Source organism: Tursiops truncatus, chromosome X, assembly GCF_011762595.2.
Source record: "Tursiops truncatus isolate mTurTru1 chromosome X, mTurTru1.mat.Y, whole genome shotgun sequence".
NCBI classification, from domain to species: Eukaryota; Metazoa; Chordata; class Mammalia; order Artiodactyla; family Delphinidae; genus Tursiops; species Tursiops truncatus.
Window position 1 is genome coordinate 124146559 of NC_047055.1, and position 21336 is coordinate 124167894.

The 21336-nt window shown below is 46.4% G+C and overlaps 2 protein-coding genes across 7 annotated transcripts in view; one reads left to right on the forward strand and one right to left on the reverse strand.

Moving 5' to 3' along the window:
* Positions 1 to 16601, reverse strand: part of LOC117310372 (steryl-sulfatase-like) — a 184525-nt gene extending 167924 nt beyond the window's left edge. The window contains exon 1 of one of the 5 annotated variants that reach the window (XM_073799015.1): positions 16300 to 16601. Coding sequence is in view for 2 of the 5 variants with exons in the window: in XM_073799013.1 (XP_073655114.1) it covers positions 16260 to 16273 (14 nt within the window). In the remaining 3 variants the exon portion in view is untranslated. Of the gene's footprint in view, positions 1 to 16259 lie in introns of all 5 variants that reach the window. The other 4 variants (XM_073799013.1, XM_033849899.2, XM_033849898.2 and 1 more) reach the window with 4 other exon arrangements.
* LOC101322511 (pseudouridine-5'-phosphatase) overlaps positions 15506 to 21336 on the forward strand; it is a 450455-nt gene continuing 444624 nt past the window's right edge. Inside the window, exon 1 of one of the 2 annotated variants that reach the window (XR_012329209.1) lies at positions 15506 to 15865. Coding sequence is in view for 1 of the 2 variants with exons in the window: in XM_019944729.3 (XP_019800288.1) it covers positions 15652 to 15865 (214 nt within the window). In the remaining variant the exon portion in view is untranslated. The remainder of the gene's footprint in view (positions 15866 to 21336) is intronic. The other variant, XM_019944729.3, reaches the window with a different exon arrangement.

Consider the following 21336-nt stretch of genomic DNA (forward strand, 5'->3'; position numbering starts at 1 on the left):
TTCAAACATGCACCTCACTGCCCCCACGGTTGACCATTCAGCCTCGGTCCGTACGTGTGATTTTGCACAGTGCTATCGACTTAGGTGCAAACACTGTGTGTGTTAGCAAACATGTTTTCCCTCATCAGTGAATGCTACAAAGCTCATGCCAGAACCTGAACCTGCATTTTAAGAACCTGAACCTGCATTTTACTCCTTTTGTAGGACTTTAAGACCTCTGTCCATTTCCTGAAGGTTGGTTTAAAAGTTAAATAATAAAAGCTGTACTTATATAATATTGTAAGTCAACTATGCTTCAATAAAAATGTTTAAAAAGCTGTAAATATGCTTCATGCTAATATGCACATTGCATTATGCTGAAATCAAATAAATCGATCTGGGGCATGGATGTCTTTCCACACTATCCTCGCTAGACAGCTGGAGGACCCACAGGGACACACGACCATCCCCCATGGAGATCACTGGCCAGGATCCACACACACAATAAATGCTAGTAAGGCTTAACTGATTTCCTGTTTTCTACATAAAATCCTCACACGTCGAGGTTCTCACATGCCTGCACACCACCACGAAGTGTCCTTCATGCCCCAGGAGGGGAGGGTCAGTGGCCTAGACCTCTTGGGGACCTGGGTGAAATGCAGATGCTGATTTAGGAGGGCCGGGTGGCACCTGGGGGTCCGCATCTTTGGCAAGGTCCCAGATGGCGCTGATGCCGTGGGTCTGTGGACCACTTTTGCCGTCTGCCACTGTGAGCACTAAACGGGGCTCCTCTCTTGAAGGCAGGTCCTCCAGGTGGTACTCTGACCGCAAAGGAGGTCAAGACTAATGACCTTCCCGCAAAATACTAACAGCATCCTGGAGGAAAACGCCACGAGAGGCAGATGCAGCCATCCACGTCAGGCCTCCCTTCTGGAGTTCCTGGGGCTTGGGGGAAACAGGTGGGAGGAGGGGACCACATCCCCTGGTCCCCACTCCCTTGCCAGCTACATATGGAAGCCAGAGCTTTTGATTTCCCAGCATCATCAGGAAAGGTGTCCCCTTGGGTCCATCCTGACCCTGAATGTGATGCAGAAGCCTATCTCCTCGGGCTGGAGGGTGCGGGCAAGGCTTGTGAGCCCCTGTGGCTGGAGAAGAGCACAGACTGCAGGTACCTGTCCACAGACGGCTGCAGACAGCACCAGGCCCGAGCCCAACCTACCCCCAATCTCCGCTGGATGGGACTCGCACCTCACAGACATGAAAACGAGGATGGGGTAGAGGCAGATTATGGATGGCGGCTACAGCAGACTGGTCACCAGACAGACAGACCCTAGCTCCTCGAGGACCTGAGAGACCGTGGCAAGTGACTGTCGCTTACTTATCTGGTGTCTATAAGGAAAGTGTTAATTAGCAGCACACTTAACTGTGTCTTAAAAGCGAGAAAGGACACATTTTCTAAGTAGCGATGAGCATGCTGTTGTCAGGAAGATGTTGTCAAAATGAATCGGTGAAATGTTTTAGCTTTACAAGGAATATGTTTTTTATTTTTTTAAATCCTTCTTGAATCCAGGACAGAGAGCTCTTGAATTGGGTCATGAATTCTTGGAGTCAAGGGACATGGGGAAGGCGACTGCATATACAGGGCAGAACCTCTGAGCTATCACCCTGCTTTCCTGGTCCATTAGGCTACTGGGATTCCATATACATATGAGTCCCTATGTATGTGTGCATGTGTGTATGTACAGACAAATAGAAATAAAGATAGATGGACAGACAGATAGAGGAATGGATAGATGGATGGATGGATAGATGGATGCATAGACAGAAGAATGGATAGATAGATAAGACAAACAGACAGGTGGTGCTTGCTACTGGCATCTTGTGGGTAGAGGCAAGGGAGGTTGCTAAATATACTACAAGGCACAGAAACACCCCTTCTCCCCACCCCCCAATGAAAATTATTGCATTATTTTGGTAGGTCTTCCATAATAAAGTACCACAGGCTGGATGGCTTAAGCAACAGACATTTATTCCCTCCCTGTCCTGGAGGCTGGAAGTCCAAGATCTAGGTGTCTGCAGAACTGCTTCCTCCTGAGGCCTCTCTCCTGGGCGTGTAGACAGCCATCTCCTCCATGTGTCCTCACGTGGTCGTCCCTGTGTGTGTGTCTGTGTTCTGATCTCCTCTTCTTATAAGAACAGCAGTCCTATCAGGGCCCACCCTAATGACCTCATTTTACCTTCATCCCCTCTTTAAAGATCTCCAAATACAGTCCCATTCTGAGGTCCTGGTGTCTGGCTCGGGCTTCAGCACTGAATTTTGGAGGACACGATTCAGCCCATAACGACCTTCCTGCCCCCAATATATATAATGCCAAGGGGGAAAACCCTGAACTAAAGGTACATGGGCGAGTGACTTCCGTAGGTTCTAAAACCTCAGTTCAACACTTATCTCTTTGCATCCCTCCCTATGTGCTATGGCTGTGTGGTCACCTGCAAACTCTCCTTGGCGAGCCTGCTGTTTCGCCCTAAAGGCCACCTGTGGTGCCACGCCTGGGAGAGAACATCGGCCCACGTGGACCCTGAGGCCAGAGGTCTGCAGGATGACCTGCATTTCCGGTCCTCACAGGCACGTCCACGTGGCTGTTAACAGGAACGTCTGCTTCAGTCACCAGCCCAACCACAAAGTCACCTTGCTTTAAATGCCAGGCGAGGCGGGCTCACGCCTGTCACCCTTTCTCTACCTTACTGAGGCCATGGGCTCGATCATATTCTAACTGCACCTTACCACGGGTGGCAGCTGAGGAAGGCTGGCAAAGGGTCCCCATGAGCCTGTGGCTGAAAGGCTCCCGTGATGCAGGGCTTTCAGCGCGAAAGCGGTAAAGTTGTAGGAATGCCAGGACAGCCGGGTCACTCGATACAGGACAGAAGTAAGTAAAAGACCTGGTTATCAATGTTTTAAAGAACAAAATAAAAGATAATATTCTACGATGGACTAAATGTCTGTGTCCCCCTAAAATTCATGGCTTGAAGCCCCAACCCCCAATGAGACGGTATTTGCAGGTGGGATCTTTGGGAGTTTACTTCTTTTTTTTTTCAAATTTATTTTTAATTGAAGTATAGTTGATTTACAAGGCTGTGTTAATTTCTGCTGTACAGCAAAGTGACTCAGTTATACATCTATATATTCTTTTTCATATTCTTTGCCATTATGGTTTACCAGAGGATATTGAATATAGTTCCCTGTGCTATACATTAGGGCCATGGGAGTTTACTTCTGGTATCAATTCCAATTCCAGAGTTTTCTGACCCCAGGAAGCAATTCTCCAACACCAGTGGTGTGTCCTACAGTTCAGCTCAACTCTGACCTATCTACCCGGAGATAGCTTCAGATCCCACAGGGTAAGGGCTCCATCCCACAAAGTCGCCTCCCTCCACTGAACACCTCCCCCTGCCCACACGCCTTAAGACATCAATCAAAAGTCCAGGTTGTCACCTGTGCATGTGACCAACCAGTTTTAGATAAGAGGTTCCTACAACCAGCTCCTCAGGTTTGATTAATTTGCTGCAGTGGCTCACAGAACTCAGGGAAACACCTTACTTTCCTGTTTACTGCTTTATTATAGAAGGACATGACTCCGGAACAGCCAGTTGGAAGAGATGCACAGGGCAGGTATGGGGAAGGGGCACGGAGCTTCCATGCCGTCTTTAGGGCATAACCCTACCAGCACCTCCACGGGTTCACCCACCCAGAAGCTCCAAACCCGGGGTTTTTATGGAGGCTTCATTACCTGGGCATATTGATTATATCATTGGCCATGTACGATAGATTCAACCTCCAGCCTCTCTCCCCTCCTCAGAGTTGGGGGTGAAACTGAACCTTCCAACCCTCTAATCAGACAACTGGTTCCCCTGGCAATATGTCCTCACACGTAGGGGCTTTGCAAAAGTCACCTCCTTAACATAACAAAAGACACCTTGATCTCTTTCCTCACTTAGGAAATTCCAAAGGTTTTAGGAGCTGCCTGAAATGGAACAAAGACCAAACATGTATTTCTTATAACTCACAGGGCAGTAATTAGGTTTAGATGAGGTCATGACGGTGGAGCCCCCATGGTAAAAATAATGTCCTTATAAGAATAGACACCAGGGCTTCCCTGGTGGCGCAGTGGTTGAGAATCTGCCTGCTAATGCAGGGGACACGGATTTGAGCCCTGGTCCGGGAGGATCCCACATGCCGCGGAGCGACTAGGCCCAAGAGCCACAACTACTGAGCCTGCGCGTCTGGAGCCTGTGCTCCGCAACAAGAGAGGCCACGACAGTGAGAGTCCCGCGCACCGCGATGAAGAGTGGCCCCCACTCGCCACAACTAGAGAAAGCCCTCGCACAGAAACAAAGACCCAACACAGCCAAAAATAAATAAATTAATTAATTAATAAATCCCTACCCCCAACATCTTCTTTAAAAAAAAAAAAAGAATAGACACCAGACGTCCACCCCCATCTTCCTACCCCATCTGAGGACACAGAGAGAAGGCAGTCATCCAGGATCCAAGAAGCAGTCTTTCCTCAGGAACTGAAGTCTGCCGGTCCCCTGATCTCAGACTTCCAGCTTCCAGAACAGTGAGAACTAAACGTCTGTTGTTTAAGCAGCCCGGTCCATACCTTGTTAGAGCAGCCCACGCTGCCTAACACAATTTCTTAGTTAAGTGTCTCTCACCACCAACAAGGAATTCTACAAGTCTCTGAAACTGACAGACAACTACCCTTAGCACTTACCTAAGAGGTCATGAGTGCTTACGTTTTTATTATTGTGTGCTGTTTAGAGTTTGATCTTATTAAATAGAAAGAATATACATGTTTATGTATACTTACACTTTATATATGCATATACCTTATGCATGGATGGATATACTTTATGCATATTTATATCCATCCATACATGAGGAATACAAGTAAATATACATATCTAAAATATATATTATATATATAACAGGTATGCCATTGTATGGATATATAAAGAGTGTCAAAGTTTCACTCAAGACACCAGTACTTTGATGTCTGTCCTCCGTCCCCTGCACCTTACAATTTCAAGCTGTTCCCATGTGAGTACTGCAGCTCAAGGAAAGTTGAGCATGGAACCCTTGCAACTGGAGAGGGCGTCCTGGCATCTCCAAGCTCACCGCAAAGCCCAACTGGTCCTGCCACCAGCAGCCCCAAATGTTCCTCGGGTCTTGAATCAACACAGCCCTTTGAGACTCAGGTCAAGCGCTGTGGGGCTTTGCAAGTGTACCCTGCAAGACAGGCATCAGTCGTGAATTTCACGCATCCTAGGACCAGGGTAGACGGAGCTAGGGAAGGAAATCGGGCTGCTGAGCGCAAACTGCAGGCCTGGGACTGCTTCCAAAGATAACTTGGGCTCTAAGCAGCTTTCGAAATGCAGCACACAAAGCAAACACATAGACGGAAGAACCAAGGCAGCAAAATAAGGAAGCTGAAATGAGTCAGGACTGTACAGAGAGTGGCATATATACGTCTATGTATATATGTGTTTTCTTTTACAATATATGGCATGTGTAAGTTGACACATTGTGTGGGAAAGGATCGTCTTTTTATTTGTGCCATCAGACATGAGCTTTCGACACCATCGTGTTACAGTTTACTGGATTGTCTGGGTTGCATTTTAAAGTCGTCAGGAAAAGTAAGCTATCGTGCCACAGGGAAAAGACAATTTTGCAAAAATAAAATGTAATTCATGGAAAGAAAGCCATCCTCCCTCTTCGTAGAAGTTCTGTGTGTATCCATCTCTGGCTGTTAGGAGAATTACGAACAGCTAAACAGGACCTCGTGACCTGTGTAGAAACGACTTTAATAGAACACATGTTCATTTTTTTTTCAATCTACCTTGTGACAAAGAAGCATTATTCAGTTTTCTTGTTGTTGTTGTTGTTTCGAAGCGAAAGGCATCTTCCATCGTGTACAAGAGATGTTTCTGAAGAGTGCGGAAAATAATACTTAAAAAAAAATTATCTGAGCCATGTTTTCACGCCTTGTGGGAGAAGTTCCCCAATGCATCTCTTCCACAACTGCCATGAGATTTTGTCAGCTTAGCCGCTGTGAAGGGGAACCCACTGCCAGCACCTTGGTTCCTGGAAGTGAACAAACTGGATTGTCCACCCAGACATGCCCAGTGTTGCAGCCACGGCACCAGGGCAAGGGGGACGCTCTCCAAGGATGTCTGTACCAGGACATCTGATGCCTTCATCACCTGTATCTATGTTTGCTTATTTTTGCAGCAAATCTTTAGGAAGCTTCAAAACCCAGGCAACTCCCTAAGCTCCTTCTAAGAAGCCAACTTTTCCTAACATGGAGATCTCCTGCATTATCCCTGCTGTTTCCAATCCTTCACCCTGGCGCTGGAGGGTTTTTTTTTTTTCCCTTTTAAAAATATTCCTTTTGGGGGGCGGAGGCACAATGGCGGACTGGACCAGGAGGACGCAGAATTCGCGTCTCCGCGCAACTAGGGCACCTACCAGGCACCGGCGGGGGGCCGCGGACACCTAAGGGGACGGCAGGAACCCCCAGCGACTGAGTAGGACGTGGGGGGTGAGGAGAAGTGAGGGGGGAAGAGAAGTGAAGGCGGGAGGGAACTGGCGCCCTGAGGGGTGGCTGGGGGAGGTGAAGGGATCCCTTGCCCGAAGGGGGAAATTGGGGAACCACTGGGAGGGCAGAGGATCAGAAGGGAGTGTGGCCAGGTTTCCCCTGCCCACTTGGGCCCCCAGGAACATGCTGAGATCCTGGGCCTGATCCTCTGCCCACCTAGGCCCCCTCCAGCCACGAGGGTTCTGAGGGAGACGGGGGGAGGGAAGGGGGAGCAAAAGTAAAGGCCGGCCCTCAGGGACCGGCACCCCCTGAGGGGCGGCTGGGGGAGGGGAGGAGTTCCTACAAAGAAGGAACCAAAGTTCCTTCTTTGTTTAGGGGTCCAGCGGGGATGGGGGAGACCCTGGGGGAGGGGGGCCGCGGAGGAACGTAAGGGAATGCAGCCAGCACTGTCCCTGTCCACTTGGGCACCGGGAAGCCTGTTGGGCTACTGGACCTAATCCTCTGCCCTGGGAGCCTCCCTCCTGCCACTCAGAGCCCAAGCCCCGCCCCTGCACCCCACCCAAGGCCCCACCTCTACACTCGGAGACCCCCCTCCGAGACCCCGTCCAACGTGCCGGACCTAACCCGACCTACACACACCCACCCAGGGCCGGACCCTGAAACTCCCGAACTCCCGCTCCAGAGGCCCTCCTTTCCACGTGCTGCCTCTCCCCTTCCGCGCAGGTCCTGAGCAGAGGCCCCGCCGCACCCTGAACTCCACCCCTGCCTCAGTTCCACCCCTGCCTCAACTCTGCCCCCATAGCCAAGGCTTTTGGGTTTTTTTTGCTTTTTTCCTCTTTTAGATTGGGGTTTTGTTTTACTTTGTTGATTCATTGTTGTTGATTCATTTATATCTTTATTTTTTCTAATAAATCTTTTCCTTTTTAAATTTTTTTTAATTAATTAATTAATTTTGTTTTGTCTGCATTGGGTCTTCGTTGCTCCACATGGGCTTTCTCTAGTTGCGGCGAGTGGGGTCTACTCTTCATTGCAGTGCGTAGGCTTCTCATTGCGGTGGCTTCTCGTTGCGGAGCACAGGCTCCAGGCACGCGGGCTTCAGTAGTTGTGGCACAAGTGCTCAGTAGTTGTGGCTTGCGGGCTCTAGAGTACAGGCTCAGCAGTTGTTGCACACGGGCTTAGTTGCTCAGCAGCATGTGGGATCTTCCTGGACCAGGGCTTGAACCCTTGTCCCCTGCATTGGCAGGCGGATGCTTAACCACTGCACCACCAGGGAAGTCCAAAATCTTTTATTTTTATAATTTTATTCTTTGTTATTGTTCTGCTCCTTTTGGTTTGTCCCCCCCCCACCCCCCGTTTTTTTTTCTTTTTTCTATTGAGGTATTGTTTTATACTGCTGCAAATGTTTCAATTATATTTTTATTTTTCCTAATATATTTTTTATCTTTCTAATTTTATTTTGTATTTTGTTCTTTGTTATTGTACTGCTCCTTTTTCTCTTTTTACTTCTTTTTTTTGCATGTGACACCGTGCAGCTTGCGGGATCTTGGTTCCCAGGATGGAGGTTGGGCCTGAGCTCCTGTGGTGGGAGCTCCAAGTCCAAACCACTGGACTAATAAAGAACCTCAGACCCCAGAGAATATCAGTCAGAGTGAGGCCTCCTGGATGTCCTCATCTTGGCACCATGACCCGGCTCTATGCAACTGCCTGCAAACTCCAGTGCTGGACGCCTCAGACCAAACAACCAGTAAGACAGGAATACAGCCCCACACATCAAAAACAACCAAAAACCAAAAACGAAACTACAAAAGAATATGTTACAGGCGAAGGAGTAAGGTAAAAACCTACAAGACCAAATAAATGAAGACAAAATAAGCAACCTACCTGAAAAAGAATTCGGAATAATGATAGTAAAGATGATCCCAAATCTTGGAAACAGAATGGAGAAAATACAAGAAACTTTTAACAAGTATCTAGAAGAACTAAAGAGCAGACAAACAGTGATGAACAACACAAAAACTGAAATTAAAAATACTCTAGAGGGAATCCATAGCAGAATTACTGAGGCAGAAGAACAGATAAGTGAGCTGGAAGATAAAATGGTGGGAATAACTGCCAGGGAGCAGAATAAAGAAAAAAGAGTGAACAGAATTGAGGACAGTCTCAGAGACCTCTGGGAAAACATCAAATGCACCAACATTCGAAGTATACAGGGGTCCCAGAAGAAGAGAAAAAAGAAAGGGACTGAGAAAATATTTGAAGAGATTATAGTTGAAAACTTCCCTAATAAGGGAAAGGAAATAGTTAATGAAGTCCAGGAAGCACAGAGAGTCCCATCAGGATAAATCCAAGGAGAAATACGCCAAGACATATTAATCAAACTGTCAAAATTTAAATACAAAGAAAACATATTAAAAGCAGCAAGGGAAAAGCAACAAATAACATACAAGGGAATCCCCATAAGGTAAACAGCTGATCTTTCAGGAGAAACTCTGCAAGCCAGAAGGCAGTGGCAGGACATATTTAAAGTGATAAAAGGGAAACACCTACAACAAAGATTACTCTACCCAGCAAGGATCTCATTCAGATTCGAAGGAGAAATCAAAAGCTTTACCGACAAGCAAAAGCTACAAGAATTCAGCACCACCAAACCAGCTCTACAACAAACACTAAAAGAATTTCTCTAAGCGGGAAACACAAGAGAAGAAAAAGACGCACAAAAACAAACCCAAATCAATTAAGAAAACGGTAATAGGAACATACATATCGATAATCACCTTGAATGTAAATGGATTAAATGCTCCAATCAAAAAACACGGACTAGGGGCTTCCCTGGTGGTGCAGTGGTTAAGAGTCTGTCTGCCAATGCAGGGGACACAGGTTCGAGCCCTGATCCAGGAGGATCCCACATGCTGCAGAGCAACTGGGCCCGTGCGCCACAACTACTGAGCCCGCGTGCCACAGCTACTGAAGCCCACGCGCCTAGAGCCTGTGCACCGCACCAAGAGAAGCCACCGCAATGAGAAGTCCGCACACTGCAATGAAGAGTAGCCCCCGCTCGCTGCAACTAGAGAAAGCCCGCATGCAGCAACAAAGACCCAACACAGCCAAAAATAAATAATAAATTTAAAAAAACACAGACTGGCTGAATGGATACAAAAACAAGACCCTTACATATGCTGTCTACAAGACACCCACTTCAGACCTAGGGACATATACAGACTGAAAGTGAGGGGATGGAAAAAGATATTCCATGCAAATGGAAATCACAAGAAAGCTGGCCTAGCAATACTCATATCAGATAAAACAGACTTTAAAATAAAGACTGTTACAAGAGGTAAGCAAGGACACTACATAATGGTCATGGGATCAATCCAACAAGAAAACATAACAATTGTAAATATTTATACACCCAACATAGGAGCACCTCAATACATAAGGCAAATGCTCACAGCCGTAAAAGGAGAAATCGAGAGTAACACAATAATATTGGGGGACTTTAACACCCCACTTACACCAATGGACAGATCATCCAGACAGAAAATAAATAAGGCAAAACAAGCTTTAAATGACACAATAGACCAGGTAGACTTAATTGATATTTCTAGGACATTCCACCTGAAAGTGGAAGAACACAATTTTTTCTCAAGTGCACAAGGAACGTTCTCCAGGACAGATCACATCTTGGGTCACAAATCAAGCCTTGGAAAATTTAAGAAAACTGAAATCGTATCAAGCAACTTTTCTGACCACAAAGCTCTGAGGCTAGAAATTAATTACTGGGGGGGAAAAAAAAACAGTGAAACACACAAATACATGAAGGCTAAACAGTGCACTGCTAAATAATGAAGAGATCACTGAAGAAATCAAAGAATAAATCAGAAAATACCTAGAAAAAAGTGACAACAGAAACATGATGATCCAAAACCTACAGGATGCAGCAAAAGCATTTCTAAGAGAGAAATTCATAAAATTCATGCTCACCTCAAGAAACAAGAAAAATCTCAAATAAACAATCTAACCTTACACCTGAAGCAACTAGAAAAAGAAGAACAAAGAAAACCCAAAGTTAACAGAAGGAAAGAAATCATAAAGATCAGATCAGAAATAAATGAAAAAGAAATGAAGGAAACAACAGCAAAGATCAATCAAAACTAAAAGCTGGTTCTCTGTGAAGATAAACAAAATTGATCAACCTTTAGCCAGACTCATCAAGAAAACGAGGGAGAGGACTCAAATTAGTAAAATTAGAAATTAAAAAGGAGAGATTACAACTGACACCGCAGAAATACAAAAGATCGTAAGAGACTACTACAAGCAACTATATGCAAATAAATTGGAAAACCTGGAAGAAATGCAAGAATTCTTAGAAGAGTACAACCTTCCAAGATTGAACCAGGAAGAATTAGAAAATATAGGCAGAGCAATTACAGGTAATGAAGTGGAAACTGTAATTTAAAATCTTCCAACAAACAAAAGTCCAGGACCAGATGGCTTCACAGGCAAATTCTATCAAACATTTACAGAAGAGTTAACACCTGTCCTTCTCAAACTCTTCTAAAAAACTGTGGAGGGAGGAATACTCTGAAACTTGTTCTACGACGCCACCATCACCCTGATACCAAAACCAGACAAAGACATCACAAAAAAAGGAAATTATAGACCAATATCACTGATGAACACAGATGCACAAATCCTCAACAAAATACTAGTAAACAGAATCCAAAAACACATTAAAAGGATCATACACAATGATCAAGAGGGATTTATCCCAGGGATGCAAGGATTCTTCAGTATACGCAAAACAATCAATGTGATATACCATATAAACAAATTGAAGAATAAAATCCATACGATTATCTCAATAGATGCTGAAAAAGCTTTTGACAAAATCCAACACCCATTTATGATAAAAACTCTCCAGAAAGTGGGCATAAGGGAATCTACCTCAACATAATAAAAGCCATATATGACAAACTCACAGCAAACATCATTCTCAATGGTGAAACAATGAAGGAAGTTCTTCTAAGATCAGGAACAAGACAAGGATGTCCGCTCTCACCACTCTTATTCAACACAGTATTGGAAGTCCTAGCTGCAGCAATCAGAGAAGAAAAAGAAATAAAAGGAATACAGATTGGAAAAGAAGAAGTAAAACTGTCACTGCTTGCAGATGACATGATACTATACATAGAAAATCCTAAAGATGCTACCAGAAAACTACTAGAGCTAATCAATGAATTTGGTAAGGTTGCAGGATACAAAATTAATGCACAGAAATCTGTTGCATTCCTATACACTAACAACGAAAGATCAGAAAGAGAGATTAAGGAAACAATCCCATTTACCATCACAACAAAAAGAATAAAATACCTAGGAGTAAACGTACCTAAGGAGGCAAGAGACCTGTACTCAGAAAACTATAAGATACTGATGAAACAAATCAAAGATGATACAAACAGGTGGAAAGATATACCATGTTCTTGGATTGGAAGAATCACTATTGTGAAAATGACTATACAAACTACAGCAATCTACAGATTCAGTGCAATCCCTATCAAATTACCAATGGCATTTTCCACAGAACTAGAACAAAAATTTTCACAATTTGTATGGAAACACAAAAGACCCCGAATAACCAAAGCAATCTTGAGAAAGAAAAACGGAGCTGGAGGAATCAGGCTCCCTGATTCCAGACTATACTACAAACCTACAGTAATCAACACAGTACGGTACTGGCACAAACACAGACATATAGATCAACGGAACAGGATAGAAAGCCCAGAGGTAAACCCACGCACATATGGTCACCTTATATTCGATAAAGGAGGCAAGAATATACAATCGAGAAAAGATAGCCTCTTCAGTAAGTGGTGCTGGGAAAACAGGACAGCTACATGTAAAAGAATGAAACTAGAACACTCCCTAACACCATACACAAAAATAAACTCCAAATGGATTAAAGACCTAAATGTAAGGCCAGACACTATCAAACTCTTAGAGGAAAACATAGGCAGAACACTCTATGACATAAATCACAGCAAGATCCTTTGTGACCCACCTCCTAGAGTAAGGGAAATAAAAACAAAAATAAACAAATGGGACCTAATGAAACGTAAAAGCTTTTCACAGCAAAGGAAACCATAAGACGAAAAGACAACCCTCAGAATGGGAGAAAATATTTGCAAATAAAGCAACTGACAAAGGATTAATCTCCAAATTATACAAGCAACTCATGCAGCTCAACATCACAAAAACAAACAGTGCAATGCAAAAATGGGTGGAAGACATAAATAGACATTTCTCCAAAGAAGACATACAGATGGCCAACAAATACATGAAAAGATGCTCAACATCACTAATCATTAGAGAAATGCAAATCAAAACCACAATGAGGTATCATCTCACACTGGTCAGAATGGCCATCATCAAAAAATCTACAAACAATAAATGCTGAAGAGGGTGTGGAGAAAAGGGAACCCTCCTGCACTGTTGGTGGGAGTGTAAATTGATACAGCCACTGTGGAGAACAGTAGGGAGGTTCTTTAAAAAACTAAAAATAGAACTACCATATGACCCAGCAATCCCACTACTGGGCCTATACCCTGAGAAAACCATAATTCAAAAAGAGTCACATACCACAATGTTCATGGCAGCACTATTTACCACAGCCAGGACACTGAAGCAACGTAATTGTCCACCAACAGATGAATGGATAAAGAAGATGTGGTACATATATACAATGGAATATTACTCAGCCATAAAAAGAAACGAAATTGAGTTATTTGTAGAGACATGGATGGATCTAGAGTCTGTCATACAGAGTGAAGTAAGTCAGAAAGAGAAGAACAAATACTGTATCCTAATGCATATATATGCGATTTAAAAAAGCGGTACTGATGAATAAAAAAGTGGCAGGGCAGGAATAAAGATGCAGACGTAGAAAGCAGACTTGAGAGCATGGGGCAGTGGAAGGGGAAGCTGGGATGAAGTGAGAGAGCAGCATTGACATATTATGGGGAAGGATGCACACCTCTGTGACTGTATTAAAAGTCATTAAAATGTACACTCTTACATGGCTGATTTGTGTGGTATGTGAATTATATCTTAATCAATTTGTCAGAAAAAAAACCTGCACAAAATAAATAAATAAATAAATAAAAATGCTCCTTTTATCTAAGCAATGAACAGATGCAGCATTGTTACCATGGGAGAGGAAAAGAACTCTCTCCTTTGTGTGTCCATTTGTTTCCAAAAATGGAAAGAAACTGAGAGGAAGAATTCTAAAGGTTCCAGTAGGTGAGCATGGACACACAGTATGTGCCCGATGTTTGTGGAACAAATCTGTTGCAGGTTGAATGGTGTCCCCCTCAAAAATAAAAAAAATAGTGTAGGAGTCCTAACCCATAGTACCTCAGAGTGTGACCTTACTTGAAGACAGGGTCTTGACATATGTCATGAACTCAGAATGTAGTCATGAGTCTGGGTGGCAATCCTATATGACTAATGTCCTTATAAAAAGGGGAGATTTAGACACAGAAATAGATGCATAGAGAAAACACAATATGATGAGATAGAGGAATAAGGCCACTGTGTACAAGCCAAGCAGAGAGGCCTGGAACCAATCCTTTCCTCAAAAGGCGTTAACCCTGCTGACCCCCGATCTCGGACTTCTGGCTTGAGGCAATACCTTCCTGTTGTTGAGACTACCCGGTCTGTGGTGCTTTGATACAGGAGCCTAGCACATTTGGGTCACAGTCCCTCCACTAACTGGATGATGAACTGCCTTCTCTTAGATCCAGGGTCCTCAATGGGAAATCATGATTGGAGTAAAAACAGGGAATGTGTCTCACAGCGACAGCTCTAAAAAGACATAAATGAATTGAGCATATACTATTTGCCAGTTCCAACAGCTTGACCTGCCTTGCGTCATTTAACACCCCGGTTTTACACACGAGGAAACGAAGGCACAGAGGTTTACTGCTTATTGTTGATACATTTGCTGAACTCAGGTGCCTCCGAGTGCAGTTTACGCACTTCACCAGAAACACAACGCTCAGATTTTAAAGTCTCTGAAACGTTCTTATTTCTGCTTCTTGAAAGATCCTATCTTTATGCTTAAACATGCATATGCAATGCCAACTAACACTAAATAGAAACGGGGGTGTGGGAAAGTATTCCTGAGAGTGGTCGAAAAAAAAGAATGCTTTGCAGGTTGCCTTCAGAAAGTTTGGGGGAAAAAAAGAAAACACATAGCAATCCAAGACAGATGAGACATAAAGGCAAAAACGGCAAGGCATTTTAAAACGTCTTATTATTTCGGCCCTTTCCTATCAGACTTCGGCGGGGGGTTGCTCTGGGAGAATGGACCAGCCAGGGATGCTCGGGGGATACAGGCGCAAAGGATGGGGACTCGCGCGCCACTGCGCGTGCGCCCTACGAGGCACACAGGGAGCCGGGCGGGCAAAACTGAAACGGAAACCTGCCAGGCATCCAGGGACGGGCGCTCCGGGCGGGGACGAAGCCACCGGGGACCCCGTAACTAAGGCCACCTGGCTACCCATTTACTTGGTGGCTCTCAAGGATGCCAACCTGAGCATCTATGCACGCTTTCCATCAACCCCATGCGCCGTCGTCCCTCCACGCCCTCCCTCCTTCCTCATGCCCTTTCCAAATTCGAGCCAGGCATTGGCACCCAGATTAGGAACTCGGCTCTGCTCGGCCCTTTGACTCAGCATCCCAGCCCGTTTACGGGTATGAAGTGAGCGTGGGCGGGGTGGTGGTGGTGGTGGTGGTGGAGGATGCGGGCAAACTTGTCGCGCCCGCGCGTACCACGGCGGCGGCGACAGCTGGGGTGACCGTCCTCGGCGCGCGTGCGCAGAACATGCCGGCGAGGCCCAGAGCGCGCGGGAGCGGCTCCAGTCGCGTATTCCAGGAGCCTCGGAAGGAGGCCAGCCGCAGGCGAGCGCCGGGCGGCGGAGGCTCAGGGCGCGCGATTTTTGAGGGACCGCGCTCGGACGCTTGAGGCGCGCGTGCGCAGAGCAGCTCGGGGCTCACGGGGCTTGCCCGAACGCGCATGCGCGAGAGCGTCCCGGGGGGCGCGGGCGCGAGGAGGCCAGGGGCCGCGCGTGCGCAGCACGGCTCGGGGCGCGCGGGGGAGGCCCGGAGCGCGTGTGCGCGCGCCTCTTCCCCGCCCCCACTCGGCCGACAAGGCGGCACAATGGCGGCGCCCTTGCCCCCGCTGCGTCCCGTCACCCACCTGCTTTTTGACCTGGACGGCCTCCTTCTGGGTGAGTAGCCTACGGCCGCCTCCCGCGAGGGCTGTCTGGGAGGACACGGGCGGGGGGCACAGGCTCTCAGGGGCGTGAGCCGCGGCGGGGCGGTGTGCGGGGTCCCCAGGCTGGCGGGCGGCGGGGGTGCGGGGCCCACGTCAGGCCGGCCGCGCTCGTGGCTGAGGCGTCGACGGCGCCCGGGGCACTTACTTCCGGCGGCCGCGCCGCGCGTGGGGACGGAGTGCGTGGGGGGCGGCGCGTGAGGGCGCGGTGCTAGGGGACCACCGCGCGGGCGGGAGGTTGGCGTTGGGCCTCGGGGGCCGCGGGCGCTGGGCGCGCAGCCGGGCCTCCATTTCCCTGTCTGCACCCCGGCTTCTAGGATCACTGCAGGCTTGCCCAGAGGTGCACGCACCTTGCTCGTAGCATCCTACAGGGCAGCGTCCTCTACCCACCGATTTGGGGGCCTCTGCCGGCGTCTGGAGGCGTTTGGGGCAGCCTAGCTGGAGGGTGGGAGTTTGCTGGCGTCCAGAGGGTAGCGGCTGGGATGCGGCGGAACCTCTCGCAGTGCACAGGACGGCTCCACGCCACCGCGACTGCTCCACACCCAAGTATCTGTAGCGCGGAGGCGGCGGCGGAGTCCTGCTCAGCGGTCTGGCTGGTCCGAGTGACTCCCAGCAGGGACATCACCGGGGAGCAGCAGTTTTGCAGTGCAGAGCCCAAGTCCCCACCCTACAGCTGCCCAATCAGAATCTACATTTTCACCCAAGTGCCGGGGAGTTAGAGGTGCACACCCGTGCTGTGGCTTTGAGCGGTTAACAATCTTGTGTGCGCCGAACAGCCCCGTAGTCGATGGTGGTAGGCGTGAACTTAGCCACCGAGGCGAATTCAAGTAGAATTCGTAGAAAACGCTGCGTTTATAACTCAACAGAGAACTGCTCTGAGCTCTGCCTTACAGCTTGGGCGTATGTTTCATGACACTACCCGGTGTTACAGGGTTAGGAAACGCGTTCTGACCTCATTGTCTCCGGAGGGCTTCATAGGACTTTAAAAATGTCTGCATGCTTTACGTAGGCTACTAACCTGGTGGAGGTGTGCATACATCAGTGCTGCCTCTCATAAAATCCTGCAAGGTGGGAGGAGATGTTTGCCCTGACTAATTAAAAACAAAATCGGCACCACTCAGAGAGGTAAAGTGACTTGCCCAAGGTCACACAGCTAATAAGGAACAGAACTGAGAAATGATTCCAGATCGATCTGATTCTAAATATAAGTGATGTTGTGCTCATTTTACAGGGGAGTGTGACCTTGCCCCCATGATCATTTGGCTCACTGGTTCAGTAGTAATGGCACTGATTTTTTATTTTAAAGGTACACAAAAAACAGTCTTATTTTTATGGACCCAGAGATATAAACGAATGAATTCCTAAAGGGTAAAATAAATTCCCATAGAGGTAACTAATTGGGTAGAACAGTGTATGCAGCTACTAAATCTGAAATGACTCAATTTCAAAAAGCATCTGGGATTCGTAAGTACAGTTTGTAGATGTGAGTTTTCCTGCTTAGATGGTCAAGTTAAATTGTCAAATAAATTCCTTATCCTCTAATGAAAAGTCCAGAGAACATGTTTTGTGAGTCTTATGAATTTTAATACAAACTGAGGTGTCCCATTAAAATTAAATTTATTAGACTTCTAAGTGAGCCTTATGCTTCATCCCCACTCAAGATACACATATACCTGTTCCCTGGAGCCATGAATGTGACTTATGTGGTGGTGCTTGCAGGGGTAGTTATCAACCAGGTTCTCCTCTTTGCTAGTTAAGGCAAGTTTAAAGTTTATCAAGCATTGGTCTGGCACTGTTACCCAATCCTCTGAACTGGTCAGAGAAACAAGAATTAGTGGCCTTTGGGAGGATAAGACCTAGCTCCTCTTTCCCCCTTCGTTTTCTGCCCTTTACCTCATTCCACCCTGACTCTTGGAGGCGGTGGTAAGGCCTTGCAGAACTTTATCAGAAATGCACCTTTGCTGCTTCTTTTTTTTTTTTTAACAAAATGTCTGGTATAAAACACCACTTTCCAGAATGTGCTACTTTACCTCATTTAATCTACTTGATTATACCTGTTGTAATTCTTAAGCGCCTGACTTCAGTTGTCTGTTGTTTGCATAACAACGTATCATCAGTTTATTATGAGGTGTTTTTCGGTGGGCCTGCTTTTCAGAATTGTGAATCCATTTCCCCAGGAAGTTCTGTTTGTTAATGTAGCTGCAATCTTGTATTCTCAGGGAAGTGAAACTGGAAACAAGGAGTTGCATGGGGAAGCTTGTTTAACCAGAGGAGAATGAGGAAGTCAGTGGAGATATTTGCAGAAATGTTGACCAGAAACCCAGGGTTACTTTCTAGTGCTTTTGAAATGTTTGATGCTGTTTTCCTTTTGATCTTTGGAATCTGTTTTTGTTGACAGAGGTAACAATTAGCTGTGAGCTAGATAGTAATTTTGGCCCTCAAATGCCATTTAGAGACAGAGACCAAGGGGACTGAGATTATTTATGCACAAGGATAAGATGTTGAAGGAAGAAGATACAAGTTTGAAATACTATGCCAGCTCCTGAATAGGGAAGATTATCTAGTTCATTAAATAGCTGAAGTTAGGAGTACAAGAGGTAGGACCATTCTCTTTAAGAGACAAGAAAGTTGGTGGTCCAGAGTCCTGCTATCTGATAGGAGTAGCACCATGTAAGATTTTGTTATAGCAACATTAAAGAAGCAAAAAGACACAGAGGAAATTAACTTGAATGGTACTTTTTTCCTATCCTGACACATCCAAAATATTGTTACTCAACACATGATCAGTAAAAAAAAAAATAGTTGAGATAGTTTACATTCCTTTTCGTTACCTAGCCTTTGAAATTTGTGTGTATCTTACACTCACAGGGCATCTCAGCTCAAACTAGCCAGGTTTCATGGGTTCACTTGCCACGTTTGGCCAGTGCCTACCGTATGGGACAACCCAGGTACAGAGCCTTAGGAAGCAACTCATTGATGTCTGCTGTTGATAACGGGGCCAGATGGAGGGTGGATGTTAAGAATATTCAGAATTAGGAATATGTAAAATGTGGTATACATAAAATATGCTTTCTAGGAGTCTGTTACAGTAATTAAATCCTTAAAGAATCAGCCAGGAAAAATAAAAAGCTTATTTTCAAATGTTTAAAAAATAAGCAGAAAAATAACACAATAGATCTGTGAGGGGAAATACGACTCTTTGCAGTGTCGATTATAATTGACCACGTCTCCATAAACACACAGAGGTGGCAGGATTTTAATGGGTGACACCTGGCTTCTACTTCACCTTCACGTAGACGAATAGATGCCCTGTCCTGTACCTGTTTGTACTCCTACAGCTTCCTGCTTGCCAAATGGTAATCATAGCATTTGAGACCGTATGGAAGTGCCCGTTTCTCCGTCCGGGGCCCAGGGTACAGCGTGAACGCTGGGTGGAGGCGGGACCTTTGTGCTGCTCCTGGGGCTCAGGGATCCATTGTTGACCGAAGCAGCTCGCAGCCCTGCCCAGTCTGCTCGGAATCCGCTGTCACCCGTCGTCCTCTGGCTCACCTCACCTACGCTGGTTTCTGTAGACGCTGGGACCTCCACAAAGCTGATGACAAACACAGGATCTCTCTGTACAGCTGTAGCACACGCCCTAGATGAATTTTCGGAAGAGCTTTCGTACATTGTATTTGACCCTGTGTAACACGTATGAGGTTTAAAAGTGGAGATGATGAGTTTTTCGGCGTCCATTGGTTCCTATCCTGTAATGTGACTCAGTCCAGACATTCCCAAAGAGTCTCAGGAAGGTAGAGCAGAATAAACGCTCGTTCGGGATGGCCGGTGTGAGCTTACTGTCTGCCCTTGGGGCTCCCAGAGACACCCTCACCCCGTCCCTGGCTTGTTGTGTGCCTTGCGGTCTCCGCACGGATGTCAGGGGACCTGTGCTACGGCACGTTCCCCTTCTCTCTGCCGTGCCCCCAACCCCCGGAACTAAGGGCACACGCTTGCGTTTGATGTCACCTTACCAGGTGACATTTAGGTCCCTTCTACATTTGCACAGGAGGTGGCGGAAATTCGGAGGCCAGTCTGAGGCCTTGCTGCCGAGCAGAGCCCATGCAGAAAGGGGCCCTGACTTGTACTTTCTCATTTTGGAGTAAGACGCTGGTAGGGGCAGGCGAAGGTACCCATGGACTATGTTGAATGTCAGGAAATTCATCAGGAATAAGAAAGCACTCGAGGGGGGACCGAGGTGGGTAAACTCAGGTCCCGTTGGCCGTGCTTCCTAATAGACCTGAGCCGCGTCAGCCTTTCCCGTGTTCCTGCGGTTAGCGGTTCTTATGCACCACAGCTGCTCCCGTTTCTAGATTAACAGGAAGGTGAGATCAAAATTGCAGAATTCTGCAGGTCGACGGGAGTTTGGTCCAGCTGGTAACACCACTAAGATATTCAGCAGGTTTCTGTCAGTGCAGGTGTAGAGTGCCCGTTCCTTGCTTCCTCCTAGCTTCCTCGTCCCCCTCATTGTGTGCTTTTATTTAGACTCTTAGCTGTGCAAACTTTTTTTTTTTCCTCTCTCGAACTATTTTTCCTTTCTTCTCCTTGGGAAGCTGTGTGTGGGGGATTCTTTGTTCACTTTTGTCTTTCTGATTATTCTCTGCTTTCTCTGATTCTGTTCCTTTATTTTTTCTTTCATTTTTTAAGCGACTATAATTTATCCATTACACTGTGTTATTTTTCAGGGGTAGACGGAGATTTAATGCAATGTAAAAGAGCAAGGGAGATGATGCCCCCAAGAAACGTCCACCAAAAGCACTCATTACACAGGTGCCCAGGTGACTTTTCACAGCTTTGTTTGAGATGTTTGAAAAGTGATGGATACGTAGCCTGTAGCTGGAAGGTGCAGTAGTGTTATAGCAGAATGGCTTACGTTAGAGGATAAAGCTCTCACTGTCAGGTATATGTGAATACTGGTGACTCATAATTCCGGCATTTCATATATTAAAAACTTCATTTAATTGTGTTAAAATGGGGGAGGGCAATGCTGGTCTGTGGTTTAAAATTGCCTTTGGGGTGTCTAAGGAGAATTTTCTTGAAAACATAATAATTGTGACATGCATTTCTGCTCAAGAAATGTCTTCCCCCTTTGGCTTTGCTGAGGTGGACTGCCATCCTAACACCTCTCAACGTGCGTTTTGAGTGTTTGGCAGGTACATGCCCACCTTCCTTCAAGGTGCGGCTCCCACACATCCTTCGCTCTGCTGCCTGCGGTCAGTAGCTTAGTGTCTGTGCAGAGAGGGGCGCATACCTGGGGTGAGGATGGTCTGCTCCACGCCCTTGCCTGGAGGGCAGTTCCATCAGCATGGCTCCCGGCACTGGGCTGGCCAGTTGATGTCCCCTGACTCTCCTCTCTAGGCCTAGACATCAGGGACGGATCCAGAGGCAAAC